This window comes from Sciurus vulgaris (assembly GCF_902686455.1).
Source record: "Sciurus vulgaris genome assembly, chromosome: 10".
Lineage (NCBI taxonomy): Eukaryota > Metazoa > Chordata > Mammalia > Rodentia > Sciuridae > Sciurus > Sciurus vulgaris.
The window spans coordinates 141,369,188-141,387,070 of record NC_136470.1 but is presented as its reverse complement, the minus strand read 5'-3'; the positions used below and the strand labels follow the sequence as shown (position 1 = coordinate 141,387,070).

Sequence of the window (17,883 nt, the reverse complement as noted above, 5' to 3'; positions counted from 1 at the left end):
GGTTCAGAGTAGACCCTAAGCCACCTTCCGAAGGTAAATTCTAATGTGACCGAGTAGCTGAGTTTAATGAGTCCCTTCTTTGTTCTTTGCTTAGCTGTTTTAATGTTGCCCTTTTTTGACATGAATATATGACTTAATCTCCAAAAAGCCCATTTAAAAAAAAAAAAATCACTGTGCAGTATTTTCTAGCACGGTGAAATGACCGCGAGAGAGATCTTTTCTGTGTTTGTTTCTGGATACTTGAGCAAAAATACAGAAGGCAGACTCTCTCCTATTCTCTTCCTTTCACTCTTTTTTTTTTCTGTTAGAGTATCTTGTTTGTAATTAACTACAAAGAGGAGTTATCTCCCAATAACAACTCAATAGCGCCTTTATTGTGCATGCTTAGTCTTGTTATTCGTTGTATATGGCATTCCGATGATTTGTTTTTTTATTTGTTTTTTCTCACCTACCCAAAATGCACTGCTGCCCCCATGATGCACCTCTGCTTGCTGTTTATGTTAATGCGCTTGAACCCCACTGGCCCATTGCCATCATGTGCTCGCTGCCTGCTAATTAAGACTCAGTCGGCTGTCAAATCACTGAAGCGACCCCTCGAGGCAACCTTTGACCTGGTACTATGACCTTTCACCTTTTAGCTTGGCATGTAGCTTTATTGTAGATACAAGTTTTTTTTTGTTGTTTTTTTTTTTTTTTTTTTTTTTTTACCAATTTAAAGATATATATTCCTTTTTCTGTTATAAAGATGTAAAGTACAATGAAAAACTGAGTGTGGTTTCCTGACAAAATGAGTGGGAAGACTGTACTCTTAAGTTCAGAGGTGGATGTGGTGCAGAGACTCAGAGAGGCCCGCAGCCGCCCACATCCCGTTGAGGCCATTGTACACGTTCTGATGAGATGCTGGCAGGACGTTAGCGTGTGTCCTTGACCGCAGACTTATGTCCTGTTGGGGTAGCATGGCTCAGGCCTTAGCGTTAGCTACTTGAGTACTCCTAGTTCAGCGTGGAAGGGAAGCAGTTGCATGTTCTGGGACATCTGCATGTGGAGTCAGGGGAGGAGCGGCGGCCTGGTACTTCCTGTTGCAGTCACTCTGCACAATTAACTCTTAACATCGCTTGTACCTGTCGGCCCTCACGGAGCTCGCAGTGCCGCTGGCTTCTTCTCCCGAGTCAGTGGCTTCTCCCTGAAAGCCTGAAGCATTATGGGACGTTAAATCTTAACACACCGTAACACGTGCTGTCCTACTGGTGGGGTTTGTTGTGGGCAAAAATAATGCTTCCTCGAAAGCTTTTATCTTGCTTTTTTTATCTTTGATTTTGTTTGTTTATTGGACTCCCCTGGGTAGTTAAGTGCTCTGCTGTGTGCTTGCTCAGGCTTCCTAACAAGTTTAGCTTTCGACTGATTTTTCTTTTTTCTTTTTCTCTTTTTACTGGTATTTGTTTTTTATACTCATTCACTAAACAGGGAATTCCTCAAGCTGTTCTTCCCCCATTACCAAAGAGGCCTGCTCTTGAAAAAACCAACGGTGCCACCGCAGTCTTTAACACTGGCATTTTCCAGTACCAACAGGCTCTGGCCAACATGCAGTTACAGCAGCACACGGCGTTCCTCCCGCCAGGTAAGGGGGCCCCGGGGCAGATGCACTGCCGACCCCGCAGACCCAGCACTAGAGCAGGGAGCCCGCCCCACCTGTCTCCCCATCCCACACAAGGGGTACGGTAAGGCGGTCAGCAGTGGAAACTAGCCACAGAGTCTCAGGATTTCCCCTAAATCCAAGAGCATTAGCTTCATGGAACCTGCAGTCAGGATCAGTGTTGTTTTATATATCCGTTTGTGTTATTTGGAATTGAAATATGGTTCTCTTCTCTTTTTTCTCCTCCCTCAACCCTGTCGTATGTCTGTCAAGCTATCTTATGATACTTTTCTGCTGTAAGACCCCTTTGCCTTCATGATTCCGTAGGAGTTCATTTGAATAATATGAAATGATTCATTTTGGTCATTTTTCAGCATTTTTTGTTTTCAAAGTGGGCAATAGAAAAACTGATCATGTGTTTCAGAGCTCCAAAAACATGCTTTTCTTAGTACCAATGGGTACCCTGCTCAAAATCATCGTTGCTCACAAGCTGTCATGGAGACCCCAAGCGACAGCAGCGTTGCACTTATTATTGGGGCGTAGAGGTGTGATTCGGTTCACCTTCTGCCTCTCTCACAGACACACTCTGCAGCCATTCACACGGACCAAGGGCTGGAAACACAGGTTAGCAGCTCATCTACACATGGGGGAGTTTGCTGCTTTCACACACTCAGGGTTCATTTCAGAGAATTCATACTAAACGCTGTAATCTGCAGGTTAACCAGACATGCACTCCAAATCTGATTTTCCTCTTTACTTCTTAACCTTTACTTTAAAAAATACCACAAGCCTTAGAGATTTAATCAATAAAATAACTTTACTAATTTAATCAGTGCCTAGGTGTTTATGTCAAAGATCTAGTCCCTTCTACCATATTGACAGTGTGTCAGGTTTATAATACTAGGAGAGAATGCCAAAATTTGTTTTTCATTTGCTACCAAAAGAATATACTCACATTAACTTTTACTGGTTGGCACAACTTTTATATAGCACATCTTTCAAAACTGGCAGTCCACCTGTAGTAAGAGTCAGTTAACTAGAATATTGTGTCCCCTGCACAATGAACAAAATGATATTTATACTCATGAAATAGCATCTATTCAGTTGCAGTTTTTCCCTATTAAATAGAAAGGAAACAAATTTGGTTTATAGCATATTTGTCATGTTCTGTGGGAAAATTCACGTTTTATGCCTTTGTCGCGACGTATAATGTTTGTGGACACTTCTAGAAATTAATCTTCTTGCTTCTTGGTAAGTTCCTCTGTCCCTAGATTTTTGCTGTTTCCAACAAACAATCCATCAAATTTTATGAACTCAAATCACTCAACAAGGTCTGAAGGGATTGTAGGTGACTGTCACATAATCTCTTTGAAGAAATTTTTAATTTGTCAGTTTACTTCACAGAATAAAACATTATCATTAGAAATGACAGTTTCCCTATTTAAAATATAAAAATGAAAACAAATGTATCTTCTTCCATATGTTATTTAAAGGGAACTGAAAGAACCTGTCTCCTCAGAGAGTTCTGGGGATGGTGCTCTTCTGAGCGGGGCCATCCAAGTGTGATCTGTATGACCCTAGATTATGACACAGTGTCTCCCTTGTTAGCTTGTGGGTAGAGCAAGGTAAGGTACAGGTAGATTTAGGAGAGGGTCAGGTCAGGGCTGGGGCTCAGTGGTAGGGCACTTGCCTAGCTTGTGTGAGGCGCTGGGTTGGATCCTCAGCACTGTATATAAACGAATGAATAAAATAAAGGTCCATCAACAACTAAAAATATATATATATAAAAAAGAAAGGGTCAAGGCAGGGAAAACAGCAAACACATTCATAAACCAGAATCGAACATCCCTCGGTTCTTGAAAGTTAAGCATTGCTAAATGAAATAAAATGTGCTACAGTATCTTGAAAAATTAGGATGGAGTTATACTTTTCATTTATGATGCATTTTGTATGAGGGATAGTGAATCCTGGAGGTTTGTAGTTGAAGTTTATAATTAATATAAAACTGTTTCCAGAGTAATATAAAATAGCATTTATTTGCAACCGAGTTTTAAAGTGCTAAAGCTTCAGGTTAAACTCTTTATAACTCACATAACCAGAAGTAGGTAGCTGCCTTTGTGAGTCTTTAAAAATGCTTTCGCTCTGACAAGTGTGCCTGAGTGAGTTCAACGTGGGCAGTGCACCCTTATTTCTGCCAGAGCTCTGTGTCAGACAGAAGGGACAGTGTAACCCGAGACCGGCAGGCAGCAGCCGGCCCAAAGGAGGGCTGAGTCAACAATAGCTCGAGATCAGTGTATTTCATCCAAGTAGCAGGAAGCAGGGTTGCTAAGTCCTTGGGGCAGGTGACTGTACACAGGGAGGTTGCTGGCAGACCATGGTGCAGTGTCAGTCCAGCCAGATGACTAAGAAATGACCACATACCATGACTTTTAAGAACAGAGGACGTCTAGGTAGCATCTGCCCAGCTAAGCCCCGGGCGCACAGGCATCCCTGCTGTCCATCCCTGGATCCGTCTGCCCTTCCATCGTCCCTCAGCCCCAGCTCCCTGTTTCCTCTCCTCTCTTTGGCCTTCCCTCCATCTTTCCCTTCATTCAGTCAGCAGACCCTGATCTTACGCCTTGCCACGCGGCGTGCCCACGTCCACTCACAGCTCTAGGGGAAGGTCTAGGACACAGACATGTTTAGAGAGCGTCTCAGTGTGAATCCTTGGGGGTCGCGATGCGCCAGCACGCCCGCACTCCTGGCTGCTTCTCACCTTTTTCCAGGACTCTCCTATTTAGTGGTCACACTGAGCCACCTGTGCTCCGTGCTTCACCTACATTATCTCGTTTTTTCCTGCCAGCAACCTCAAAAGATGGCCTTAACACTCCAGGTTTAACAGTGAGCTGTCCAGGGCCACAGAGGCCAGCAGCTTGCTGATTACAGAAGGTACATACCAAATGACTCAGGAGAAGGGGACCAGCTCTTACTGATCACCTAAATCCTTGCATGATGTCTCACACCCTCCATTTTATTTAAAGATAAATATTCTATGAAGTTCACATTGAATTTTTTTTTTTTCAATTTTAAGTGTATACTGCTCTTTTTTTGAAATGTTCACCCTTTAGGACTCAATTGATTATTGATACAGTTTATGAATGATCTAGGGCCTACTTCTGATGTAGGTATGAATTTAATTTCACCCTATAATGAGAGTATGTCAGAAATATCATTTTATTTACATCGTTTCTTTTTCTTGAATTTAAATCCAGTGCAACTCTCAACTCCAAGTTGTCTTCCTGGGGAGTAACAGGCATCTCAGGCCTCCTCTCTCTGATGTCCTCCTTGCTCCAGCCCCATGACATCAGCTGACTCCCCCTTTCCATTCTTCAGCCCCCAGGGCTCCCTGCTGATGCTGTCACTGCAGGCAGCAGAGCTCTTTAAGACAGGTCCCAGGGTCTGAGCCTGCCAGGCCGAGCCCCCTGCCCTTCAGGATCTGCCCCTCGCAGGCTGTTGTGAAAGCGTGGGCTTCCTGCACGACTGCACACTGCCCTGGCCCCCTTAGAGCCTTGAGGACCTACGTGTTCTCCGCACCCCAGTGCCATCTCCGCCTGCCTGCTGTCTCGGAAGCACACCTCTCTTCTCTGTCCCTGACCACGTCCCTCTGTCAGTGTGGGCTGGGGCTCATGTTACCACTACTAGAAATAGGAACCCAGAAGGCCAGGGAACTTCCTTAGGTGGTGGGGAGGTGGAGTGGTGGGGAGATAAAAGACAGGACAAAGATTCCCAGCTTGTTGCTTTTATTATAATTAGTAAATGTAAATACAATGCTTTATAATTACATAATTGTATATCAATAAAAGTTTATAATAAAAATTAGAAGGTGCTGCTTACTTTGGATAATCAGTCTTGACAATTCAATTGACTGTGAGTTTTTACTCCTAAAATGGTATGCATTAATTTTAGTAGATCTTAAGTCAGCTTCATGATTCTCACAGTAAACCTAAAGAGGCCTGAATTATTACACGGAAATTTCAGCTTCCCAGCAAAGCCCTGTTACAGTTCTTTTTCTCTCTTCTACTTCTTTCCTTTCTCCTTAGAGTACTTTTAACTGCGCATACATTTCATTTTAAATTAGCATGCTGTTGTTTTTCCTGCATCTTCACACACATCAATTAAAAATATAATTTAAAAAGTTGTGTAACTAAAACAGCACATTCCACAGAAACACACCATTCTGCTGCACAAAGATCTTTGTAGAGGAAATTGGAGATTGATAAATACATTCACTCAAATTTTGCCTTGTACTGAAAAGCAAGGAAAAAACTTAAATTGGCTATATAGTGCATCTTTATTAGTAAATGAAACCATCTGAAGTAAAGATGGATATTAATGGTCATTTCCAAAATGCTTTTTGCTCATGGTAAGTGGGTCCTACAGCATTATGTCTCCATATCTGTGAGTTTTTTGCACCCTGGCTAGTATTTTCATTGCTGCCTTATGTTTATTTGCTGCAAATTCCCCTCAGAACTGTGTGCACTGGTTTTAATGGTAATGCGGAAGATAGTCGAATGAAAGTGGAACTCTCTAGGTTCTAGGGAGATGGTGGAAGGTCACCTCCTTTCCAGCATGGGCAGACTTACTCATGCAGGGTGGGATACACGGGCAGATTGCAGCCTAGTGGTAAAGGGCCAATTTAGAAGGGCCAACCTGCACCGGATTAAACTGGCTTTAGGATTCCTTAAATACCAGGTTACTCTTCCCTTCAGCTTTTCTTTCCCAGTCCTCCTGCCCTACCACTAGGGGGAGAGGGTTTCACAAAAGCTAGACCCGGTATTCAGTTTTGCTTGCTCTCCTGTCTGTGGTCACCTTCATTATTGTTATTGGCTTGTCTCCGTTGCCTTTCACAAGTCTTGGACTCAGTAGTAGCAAACGCCAGGGTGGTCCCAGGTCTTCAAGAGCACCTGCCCTGTCACGGTACTGCTCCTGAAGGGGAGCTGCCCCCACCATCCTGGGCCTGATCACTGTCCTGTGGCCACCGCCTAATTGTGAACACAGACTAATTGCAGCTGGGACAGGAGGGCCAGTTAAGTGTCCCCACTTCAGCTGGCTCTCAGCGGCAGCTTTGTTTTGTAAGGCCACCTCTCACAAGGCTCAGTTGGCAGATTTTTTCTCTGACAAATGTTCATCCCAGATGCTGCTAGTATTTAAACAGGATGTGCCAAGATTTAGATAGAAATATAAAATCATTTGATATTTTGAAGCCTAGAAGTCTAAAATAATCTCACAGAAAGAACAGTAGATCTCCATATGGGAAAGTGCCCTGCTCTTGGTAAAAATAAATAGATTTTCAATATTTATATGTCAAAAAGAACAGGAGCTATACGTGGAGCATTTATTTTTACTTACCATGGTCAAACAATTGTGAACATCAGTGCTAACACCCTATATGTGATGCATGCATCTTCATTAGCTCCCGTTCAGAGGTTCTGTTGAAGTCTAATTAGCAATTTCTTGTGTGTGAAATTTTGTAAAACATTGACTACTCCAAGAAGTCTTGATCAGGCTCTAAAGCAGCAGTGAAATCCAGGTTCTTTTCCCAGACACCTACCAAGGAAACCCATTGGAGACTTAAAATAAATCCCCTTCCCTCCTTTAGTGCTTTTTCTACATTTTAATTCCAAAGTAAGGCAATAAAGAAGTTTCACTTTCTTTTTATGTATAATTGATTGCTTGCTATCCCTCCAAATAAGATTTCTGTAGGATGATCATAGCCCCTGTGGGTCTGTGTGGTTGCTGCTTCAGTGGACAGAGGGGAAAAGCTCAGGGAATTAAAGTGAATGTTTTGGTCTTGTTACATTGTTCAGTCAGTTTTTGTGCATTAATATTTAGCATTTTAGTAATACGTAATGCCTCAAATTATTTAGCATGTGTTCGATCTAAAGAAAACGTCAGTACATTCATATGTCAGAGTCAGAAATAGCAAACAGCCAGATGGCTAGGAACCAGATTCAAGGAAAGCCAATTAAAATATTATTTTAAAAAGAATTAAGCAGGTTTAAGTTTTTCCAAAATACTTTATTTCTAGGTGGTAATTAAGAGAAACGAAGTGTCCTGGCACACAGTTAACTGGCCTTTCTTCTTCCCTGGAGACTAGTTCTGATTGAGCCCTGTGCTGTTGTGTGATTTGATTGTGCTGACAGTTACATGCCACTGCCCCATAATAACGGTTTTTCTTCTTTGTTCAAATGGATTTCCTAATGACACGTGTGATGGGATGTCTTAATTCTTTTCCCTTTTCAAATCCACCTTCCTGTTGCAATGCATGATGGGCAGGCTCAATATTGTGCATGACACCCGCTACAAGTGTTGGTAGGTGCCAGCTTTGTTTCTTGATTATCTTAAACCTGTGGTGCCCTCACAGCCCCTCAAAATCCACTGCCAATTTAACTTTACCTATTGGGCAAGTCCATTCCCTTTTACTAACACCTGTCAATTAAATGCCATTTCTATTTAATTGACATGGACTCACATCAATGTTTTCTTTACACACGACAGTTTCCTTGAGTCACCTTTAGTGGATTTTGATTGGACTATGAGTTCTGGTGTGTATAAAAAAAAAAAAAAAAAAAAAAATCTTATAAAAGTAATGAACTGTATATTTTTGTAATAGTAAATAATGAAAATAAGACTTTTACTCAAACGGATAACTGCATATATGAAGTAAATACCTGTATTTTGACTTAGATTTTGAATGTCTATTGAACACTATATAAAATTCTTGTTTTTGACTTAGCAAATTAAGCCTGTTTGTGTCAATTTTCTTGATTTGATGGTAACAAGCTTTTTTTCCCCTTTTTTTTCTCTTCCGTCCCCCTCCCCTTCTCTCCTTGGAATGTTGTCCTGCTTTGCGCTGTGGTTGCATGTCACTCGCTGGTGATGATGTCCTGTCACATGGCTTCTTGCTATGATAAATACCATGCCCAATGACCTCCTCCATGTTGCCATGGTTTCCATATCGCTACACTCTTCTGTATGTTTGCTTATATGATTTTCCCTCCGAAAGTTCCCATGGTGCACGGTGCTACGCCAGCCACTGTGTCCGCAGCAACAACATCTGCCACAAGTGTTCCCTTCGCTGCAACAGCCACAGCCAACCAGGTTTGCTAATTTACAGCTTTGTTTCTTAAGACCAACTCTGACAGGGCTCGGTCCACCAGCCTTTGCGCACACCCTCTTGCCGTGTGCGCGAGGGCTGTGGAGGGTGCTTGAAGGAGCATGGGGTTTCAGAGATACCTCTTGTTGGCCTACACATTCTCTCTATGACGAGCAGCAGAATGCTTTTATGCCATTTATAAGTGCTCCAAAGTTGTCGCAGCTCCGTTTCTGAAGCTACTAAAATGGTATTTACACAAGCAATTCTCATTTGGTCTCAGCCGATTGTGCAAGCATGTTGACCAGTCAAAAGTGAAGCCAATTTTAAGAATTTTCTTTTTGGAAAAACGTTTGGTATATTCAGTCCCCAGTTCTTAACTAAATTCTTACAAAACGGAAGGTACCGTTCAGTGTACTGCATATGCCACAGATGACCGCTCTTGTAAATAGTTTGATATGAAATTATTATAATTTGATTTGTTTGACCAGCACATCGCATATTCAAAATTACTTAAGTTTGATTACAGCTTCTCTAGGCTGTGATTCTCTTGTGTTAAGAAAAAGAAAAAAGCTAAGTTGCTGTTATTTCTGTAATTACTCTGCATAAATGCTGGAGATGTATGAAGGAAAAAAGAAATCAAGTATGGTAAACTGACAGTCTGTGTTCCATACAAGTTTGTAGGGCAGGAGTTATGCAAGATTCTTTTAAGTAAAAGGAATCTGTTTAAGAAATGTAACTGTTATGATGTACAAGAGTGACTATTTAAAATAAAATGATTTAGAGCATTTGAAATTCAAAACCTGACACTGATTCCACCAGTATTTCCAAAGCCTGTTTTAAAACATGTTCTAGAAATTACTGGTTGAATTAAAGTCACATTGTAAAGTAAGTTTTGAGTTTTGAATATTTAGAATGTTGGTGCTGAAAGGCTCAGTGGCATTGGGATCGTATGGAAAGAGCTGAACCCAACTTCAGATAACCCAGCCACTGAGGTCAAATGGCACCAGCTAAGCCTCAGAAGGACCAGTGCCAGATGAGATTCCACAGGTCGCCCCTTGGGAAGAGAGACCAATTAGGAGCTCTGCATCTGTGGTCACTGCTGTGAGGAGCCACCCTTACCCTGCAACACATCCTATAAAATTGATGAACTCACAGCTATTAGTATGGCCATTAAAAACTTGGAAAAGCATAGTGCCAAAATGGACTCATTTAAAATTTCAGACAAACTTTGAACATTTCTTGGCAAAGAATCATTAGTTTTTCAGAAGCCTGTCAACATAGCCCTGGATTTACGCTAACACATCAGACTCATTTACAAGAATGCTGGCCCATGCACATGTGGCAGTTTAGTGAGCGATGTTTGGCCGCAGTGGCTTAATGGATTCGATGCCGTCCACTCAGGTACAGATCAGTGAAGCTGACCTCTCGCCTGTGTACCACGTGTGACTACAGAATTGCTGGTGTAAGCAGAACTATAGCAAAGCAAATTCCAACATGCCTTTGGCCACCTGGGTTGTAGGGGACACTTTACTTTTTGCATTGTGCTGTGACCATTTCATGCATAATCTCGGGTCTTCATACTATTTTACAACCAAACAAAAGAAAAGGGAATGGATATATATATATATATACACACATATATGATATCTACATATACATACATATGTATATGCCTACAGTACATTAGCAATGCTGGAAATAGCTGATGCCACAAACTGCAGCCTGCATGCATGCAGAAGTTTATAGCTGGCCCTTCATCTGCATCGATTGGTGTTGAAGGTCCTTGGTATGTTTCGACAGCCCCATCCTTGATGCTTCTACAATGTTGGGTGCAACATCCTGTCCTGCAGCAGCAGGAAAAATGGTATGAGAAGCTTCATTATGCTTGGAGCACATTTTCGTGCCATTTGCCAATGCTGTAAAATTGTGTAAAAATGTCAGCTGAGAAATGGAAATAAAATAGGGACAGATTAATATGCACTCCAGACTGTGGGTTGTAGTATGGCGAAGTAGCTTAGGATGTCTAAATCGAAACAACGAAAACTGCCTTCACGTATGTGATCTCATTATTCTCCCATGGACCTTGCTGAAATGGGACGTGCCATTTTACAGAAGAAACTTAAGCTTAGAGTAATTAGATGCTTTGCACGAGGTCACACAGCCAGGAGACGAATCCTGAGTGTCAGAACCCAAGCTCCCGGCCTCGGGACAGCCTCCGTCTGGGACTGCCTCTCCCAGCTCCCAGCCCTGAATTTGGGGTTGGGAGAAAATCAAGTCGCAAATTCGGAGCTTTTGGGACTATTGAAATAAGCAGCCCCTGTACTGTTTCTTATTGTACTTCTCTGACGCTCTCCAATTCTCTTGCCTGTTTAACATACAGTAAGACGTGCAATCAAGATTCAGAGATGGCTCTGAGGCCAGCCTGGGCTCCGAGTTCTTTTGATACCCTCCTTTATGATTCTTACCTGGTATCGCTAATTGGGGAAAAAAAGCTACACACCCTAATTTGAATGAAAATGAGAGAAATTTGGTTGCACAAAAATAGGCAAGTCTTTTCCTACCCTGATTTCTGTTTTATTACTCAATAACCGAAACCACAGGGGTGAGTGTGTGTGTGTGTAGGCCAACAAAAAGGGCTTCTTTCGATTACTGCTCTGCATGAATTTTTGGTAGTTTTACTTCTCTTACTTCCTAAAAACTGGTAACATTGATAGAAATAGTATTTAACACAAAAATTAAAAAAACAAATTGAGTTGCTACTCTGGCATTTGAGTTTACATTAACTTACTATTGTGTTGACCAGATAAGGACTGTCACCTCACAGCTGAATCTCACTTTTCTTTAAAATGTTAATAATAAGATGTCTTCATCTCTTGGTTGTTGGCTTGCTTGCATGGACCATTCATTAAATAATCTTTTATTCGCTAGATACCCATAATATCTGCCGAACATCTGACTAGCCACAAGTACGTGACCCAGATGTAGAATCGTCACCACTGAACAGTAAGTGCATTACATGATGTACAGCTGCATATTTGCGGTGGGTTTTCAGTACACTTAAAACTTTTAAAAATCGCAGAGAAAATATGGATATAGAGCTCACATCTTTATTTTAGGTAGGTTATAAAGAATTTTATCATACAGATTTAAAATATGTCAGTATCACCTAACCATACAAAATACCATAGGATAATAAGTTCTTTAATTTTGTGTTGGAAAATGAGCAGAAGCGTGAAGGAAAAAATGTGACTTAAAAGTAATTTGAAGGTGTGGGTCGGGAGTGGGCAAACCTTTTTCTAAAGGGTCCAGAGAGCAAATATTTGGGGCTGCTTGGTTCCTGTAGTTTGGTTGCGGCTGTTTGACTGCCACCAGAGCAAGAAACCTGGATGTGGCCGTGTTCCAATAGAGGTCGGTTTGGAGTCATTTTTTGTTTTTTTTGTTTTTTCTTTTTTTAACAGGATAGATAGGAGGCTGGATTTGGCCTGGAGCAGAGATCATCATTAACTGTTTTTCCCGTTACCTGGCCAGCTCCTAGATGAGACTGTACCCTCCTCATCCCACACATCAGACACCACAGGGTCCATAGGGTGTAGTGGGTCTGACATGCTCATCTATGATGCACACCAGTGAACAGTCAGATCCTCAGAACAGTTGCCTTGGCGGGTCCTGCCGTTCTGGGCATGCTGCCACTGCTCAAAAACGGTCTGAAAGTCTTCTGCTTTGCCCTCAGGAACGTTACCTTGCATACTGGCGCAGGCTCTTGTTCTTCATTCTTACGGGATATTTTATTTAGCATGCAGGCATTCTAAATGAGCATCTATCATGCTTCTGAGCGTGTTGCAACTTAAATAAGTTACGTTTAGAAGCCACAATGCAGAACGGAAGCGGGTGAGAGATGGATGATGGTTCTTTGTGGCTTCCTTTCCTTCATTGTTTTGGTCATTAACATATTTACAAGTGAGTTTTTTTCGGTGCTACTTTGTGTAAGTCACCGCGGCCTGGAGATAAGGCTGTAAATAATCTCTATATAATATACTAAAATAAGAGATTTGAACAGACTTCTCCTGGAGCAGAGATGAAGGAGCAGCTCTTTCCAACAGAGTCAAGAAAGAAATGAATGCAGACACCAAATCTGTTGAGGTAGAGAAGCGGGGATAGCTGAGAACCAGGGGGGAGCCCCTGCTGCTGACCACCCGTAGCCAGAGCCAGAGGCAGAGAGGCATGGTCAGGCCTGAGAGCCAGCGAAGACAGAGAGGAGAGGCTCCTTCCCAGCTGCTCTCCCCGAGATGCTGTCTTCACAGGCAAATGAGCAAAATGAGTTTTGTCTGTTCCCTAAGTTCCCGCAAAGCAGTTCAGATGAGAAGGCTCATGGTCCCAAACAATAGTCAGTCCCATTTTTAGAATGAGCACGTTACTTTGTAGTATGTAGGCTTAGAAGATTCCTCCTGTTCACCTGTCTGAAAAAATCTGTTTTCAGCTTTGATAGCTGGTTATGCTTGGGACATGTATACACCACTGTGTTCTATCTCTTAGCAATAAACAAGGCTGAAAATAAGTGATATAAGCGAACATAAATCCATCAATAATTAGCCAGTGGGTTTGCTGGGGTGTAGGAGCTTACTCTATTTAAAAAGTGTTTTCATGTGAACTTGCAATGTCTAAATAGGTTTTTGATGTGATTTCTTTCATAGTCAAAGTTAAATTCTTAAGAATACTTTTAATATATAAAGACTCCTTAATGAATGGCACACACCTGTAACCTCAGCGGTGCAGGAGATGGAGGCTAGAGGATCCCTGGTTCAAGCCAGTCTGGGTGACATAGCAAGACCTTGTCAGAAAATAATCTTTAAAAAAGAAAGAAAAAAAAAGTTTCACTGTTCAGAATAAAATTCATGAAAACACTCAAACTTTTAACTCTCAGGTATATTGCAATATCTCCTAAAGCTCAATTCATCAGAAATCATTCCTTCATTCATAAAAAATGATTTTTCATTTTTCTTGGCTTTAGAGGAAAAAAATCACTACAACTTTGAATGATCTAAAAAGTCATTCTTTTTATCATATACCATGTGAATTGGGCACCCAAATAGAGTGACTCTTATTTAACAGAACTTACTCTACTCGATAAATTTTATTTTGGAACTCAAACAGCTCTTGAAACCTGTTACGCATTACAGAGGAAGTAAATTCACACTCCGCCCCGCAGGGTGCTGTCTCAGAAGAGCTCTCCTGTGCTCTGCTCCCTGGCTCTGCATCTGTCTTCTGCACTTACAGGAAGTTTTAGAGAAAAGTCCCCAGTTTTTTTCAACTGTCCATGTCATTTCATTCATGTGGAGATGCAGGACACATTATCCATTTGCACTGGTGAAGTGTTTGTTTGTACCTGAAGTTCTGATAACATACACGTGAACAGTGTGTGATCAAGAAATAGAATTTTCATGTTAAAGATGTGTTGGGAAGTGCCTGCGTGGTTATCTGTTTTAACGAAGATTATCTCTTTTTTTCCTTGTAGATCATACTAAAGAGGAAAAGACAGTGTGCTTGGTTAGAGTAAAGGAGAGGTCATTAGCCATATTGTATATACCGTCAAGCGCCACACACAAACCCTCAGCCACAAGACATCCATATATTGCATGTTACCAGAAGAAAAGACAACACGGATCCACCGCACACTGCTGCCTATACACTTTGTACATTTAATTGATATTTGTGCTGAGGTGATATTCCTGTCTAAAAGAACAACATTGTCTTTCTTTTCTAGCACAGAGTTATGCATTAAAATATGCATACCTAATTAGTTTCCTATATATTCATGCCATCTTGAAAAGACAGACTATGGTGTAACCATGATTCTATTATGTATTGGTACGTCTGTAGACCAAGATATAATTTTTTAAAAAAATAAGTTTATTTCTTTCAAGGTTTACAAATAACAAAGGTGCACCTTGTATTTAAAATTGCCATTATAGATGAGAGCGTGCATGCACAGTCATTTTTGTTTAAGAGTAATATTTTTAATGTAATAGATTGTAAGGCGTGGTGAGGGAGGGATCTGACAGAGATGAATGTGCCAAGCAAAACCACAACTGTGTATATTTTAAAGCACATCATGGCTTTAAGTACCATGTTGTTAAGGATTCTCATGAAGTGCCATAGACTGTACATCAAATTAGAGTATTATTTCTTCAGTGTTATGTTTTCAGAGCCACGTTTTGTTGCTTATTTGCTAGTACTAATCAATCAAAGGGCACCATTCTTTTTTTTCTTTTTTTCTTTTTTTCTTTTTTTTTTTGAAACCAAAGCTGTCTCAGAAATGGCCAATTTAACTACAGTAACAATAGACAGCACAACACAAACTCAATACAGATAAACTCACACATACTGGAGATATATATAATAGATATATATAAAATTATTTTAATGCATTGTAGTGTAATATTTATGCATACTATACTGTATAACATTTTATTCAAAAGGGATATGCCATTTCTGAGACACAATAACAAAAAAAAAATGTTTGAGGAAATTCTTTTGCTTCTATTTATAGCCTCTGTCAAAAGTCAAAAAGACTATAAATGCTTTGCAAAAATGGTTTCACGTTTGCTTAAATGCTTCATCACAGTCACATTCAAAATAGTGACTCTAAACAAAGAAGAAAGCAGCACTGTCATCAGATGCATGATAAACCAAAATATGAAAATGGGAAATGTTTAATTAACCTAGTAATCGGGTGGGTTAAGTACATGGGTGAATTTTATATGTGATTTGTTTTGTTTTGTTCAGATTAACTGCTTATAGCCTTAGAAAGCCTTTTACAAAATTAAAAAAAAAAATAGATGTGCATTCAGTTTTTAAGAATGGATTCATCCAAAGGAATTCCTTTTTTGTGGTTTGGGTGTTGCAGCTAGTAAAGGGTATTTTTGCTCTGTTCAGCAGTCCTCGCAATTGCTGAAGTAGGGGCCAGGTCACTGGTAGTTATAGTATGGAATGGGAGAAGTGAAAGTTCAGTTCTAGAACTTTCCATACTTCCAAGTTTACTGCAAGTTTTTATGCTTGAGAGAGATGCTTTCTAATATAAGACTGATGTGTTGATTATACTGATTGTACTGTACATCTATTAAAGCCTTAGATTATTACATTACGGGTTGGAACCCATACCAATGTAATTTCAATCCTGTTAAGAGAGTAATGGTGACTTCACATGTTATTGTAGTTAGTGACATTAGAGAATATTACTTATTTTTCTTGTTAAAATGTAGTTTTTCATTTCCTACATTTATTAGATTTTCATTTTCTATTAACAATTGAATACCATTTCAGTTTATAGACTATTGTTTTATTAGATTTTACCAATGAATTTTTCAAAATACAAAAAAATTAAAGTAGTTTTTCCTTCATAACATACTCAGTTTTGAATTACATGTAGTGTCATATGAATATTCGTATTATTGTTAACTAAATGATTTATATTTTACTGATTTAATATTACAGTGTAAGAATGTCAGTCATTGTTAGTTCTTGTCTAGTTTTCATTAAAAGAACAAAGATCTTTTATATGGATATCTTATAAATATATAATCATTGCTAAGTAAGAAGTTAAGTTGTTGCTATCGCAACAATCCTGGCAGACAATTGAGTAATATTTTGATGATTTATTTTGTTTGTAATTAGTTATTATAAGAAGATCTAGATCCTAGATATTAGAATAAAATTTATTTTCTACTGTATCCATTTCAAATGTTAAAGTATTGTTTAATATTTTTGAAATCCCTGAATATCAGGCCTTGTTATAAATAAGCTGCATAATCAATAAATAGAACAAGGGACTTTTTGTTGATAATCCAAATACTCAAAGTTTACGTAATGAGAATTAGAGTGTGTGCAAACTCTCGAGGGTTGGTTATGCTGCAGTGGAGCATGCTGGGACGTCTGGAGAGAAGGTTGACTTTTTGCACTTCTGTATATAGTCAAAAGAGAGAAACCTGTATAATAGTAAGATCTTATTTTGAATAAAAACGTCTATAATTACAAGGAGTTTTGTTAAGGCTAATAAATGACAGACTGAGCAGAATCGCTTGCACAGTGGCTCAGAGTTAGCACTCCACCCCTTCACGTGTCGCTTTGCTTTCTGTGGACAGCTTGTAGTTTGCCAGGACCTTTTCAGCTGGGGAGAGGTGCCAGCCTTCCGAGATCTCATGACTGACAAAAACTCCACCGGGCCAGATCTGCCTGAAGATCATTACCAAAAACAGCAGGTACTCCGACCATTACGGCGAAATCATGGATCAGATGTTCCGTACATTTCTCAAAACTACTGCATGTTTAAAACTTCAACAGACAAAAAGAGAAGGAACTGTACTAAGGACCTACATCATTCAGATCAGTTTCTGCCAATTTCAGTGGTTTATTGTTCACAAAAAGAAATCTTCAAAACGAGTATCGACCTTCACAGAATCTAAACCATAAACAGGCAAACCAAACAGCACAGTGTAGCTATAGTTGTTATGTGATTGTTTTTAATTGCTGTAGGATCCTGTTCTTTCAGCAGGTGAAAAAGTAAGACACAGTTCCGATTTCACGGTTTTCATTTTCAACTCAGAAGCACTCAAAAAAGCCAAATGTGATGATGGGCACTTGTTCGTGAATTGAAGCCCCGCCCCGCACAGCGGGCAGTGATGTGCACTTAGGGCCAGCGGCCACTTCATCTGCTGAAAGGACACATGTGCTTGGTTTTACTATTATGTAATCACAACTTACTTTCTGCTTGTAGTTGCTTAAAATTATGTATTTTGTCTTGGGCTGCAATTTGTTTTATGCTTATTTTATTATTACTGCAGTAGTTGACTTTGCTGTATGGAAAAATAAAGTGAAATTGCCCTAATAAAACTTCTCTTTCTTAAGTATCTTTGTGTATCTGAGATTGAATGATAAATTCTTTCTGTGCATTTCATGTCCTCAGGCTTGTGCCCCCTTATCAGCATGTGCGTGTGTAAATTCATTATCTTTTTTTTTTTAGTGTCTAGTATTGGGGATTGAACCCAGCAATGCTTAACAACTGAGCCACATCCCCACCCCTTTATTGTTATTATTTTTTAGGAAGGATCTCACTGACTCC

At 40.1% G+C, this 17,883-nt stretch overlaps 1 protein-coding gene across 21 annotated transcripts in view; it reads left to right on the top strand.

The window, feature by feature from the left end:
• The window catches only part of MBNL1 (muscleblind like splicing regulator 1), a 218,705-nt gene extending 201,034 nt beyond the window's left edge, over positions 1 to 17,671 (top strand). For 5 of the 21 annotated variants that reach the window (XM_079100951.1, XM_079100950.1, XM_079100948.1 and 2 more), the window contains 6 exons: positions 561 to 614; positions 1,465 to 1,618; positions 7,949 to 7,984; positions 8,679 to 8,773; positions 11,697 to 11,771; positions 14,281 to 17,671. In XM_079100951.1, coding sequence (XP_078957077.1) covers positions 561 to 614; positions 1,465 to 1,618; positions 7,949 to 7,984; positions 8,679 to 8,773; positions 11,697 to 11,753 — 396 coding nt within the window. In that variant the 3' untranslated portion in view covers positions 11,754 to 11,771; positions 14,281 to 17,671. The remainder of the gene's footprint in view (positions 1 to 560; positions 615 to 1,464; positions 1,619 to 7,948; positions 7,985 to 8,678; positions 8,774 to 11,696; positions 11,772 to 14,280) is intronic. The other 16 variants (XM_079100957.1, XM_079100939.1, XM_079100949.1 and 13 more) reach the window with 9 other exon arrangements.
• The last annotated feature ends 212 nt before the right edge of the window (positions 17,672 to 17,883 follow it).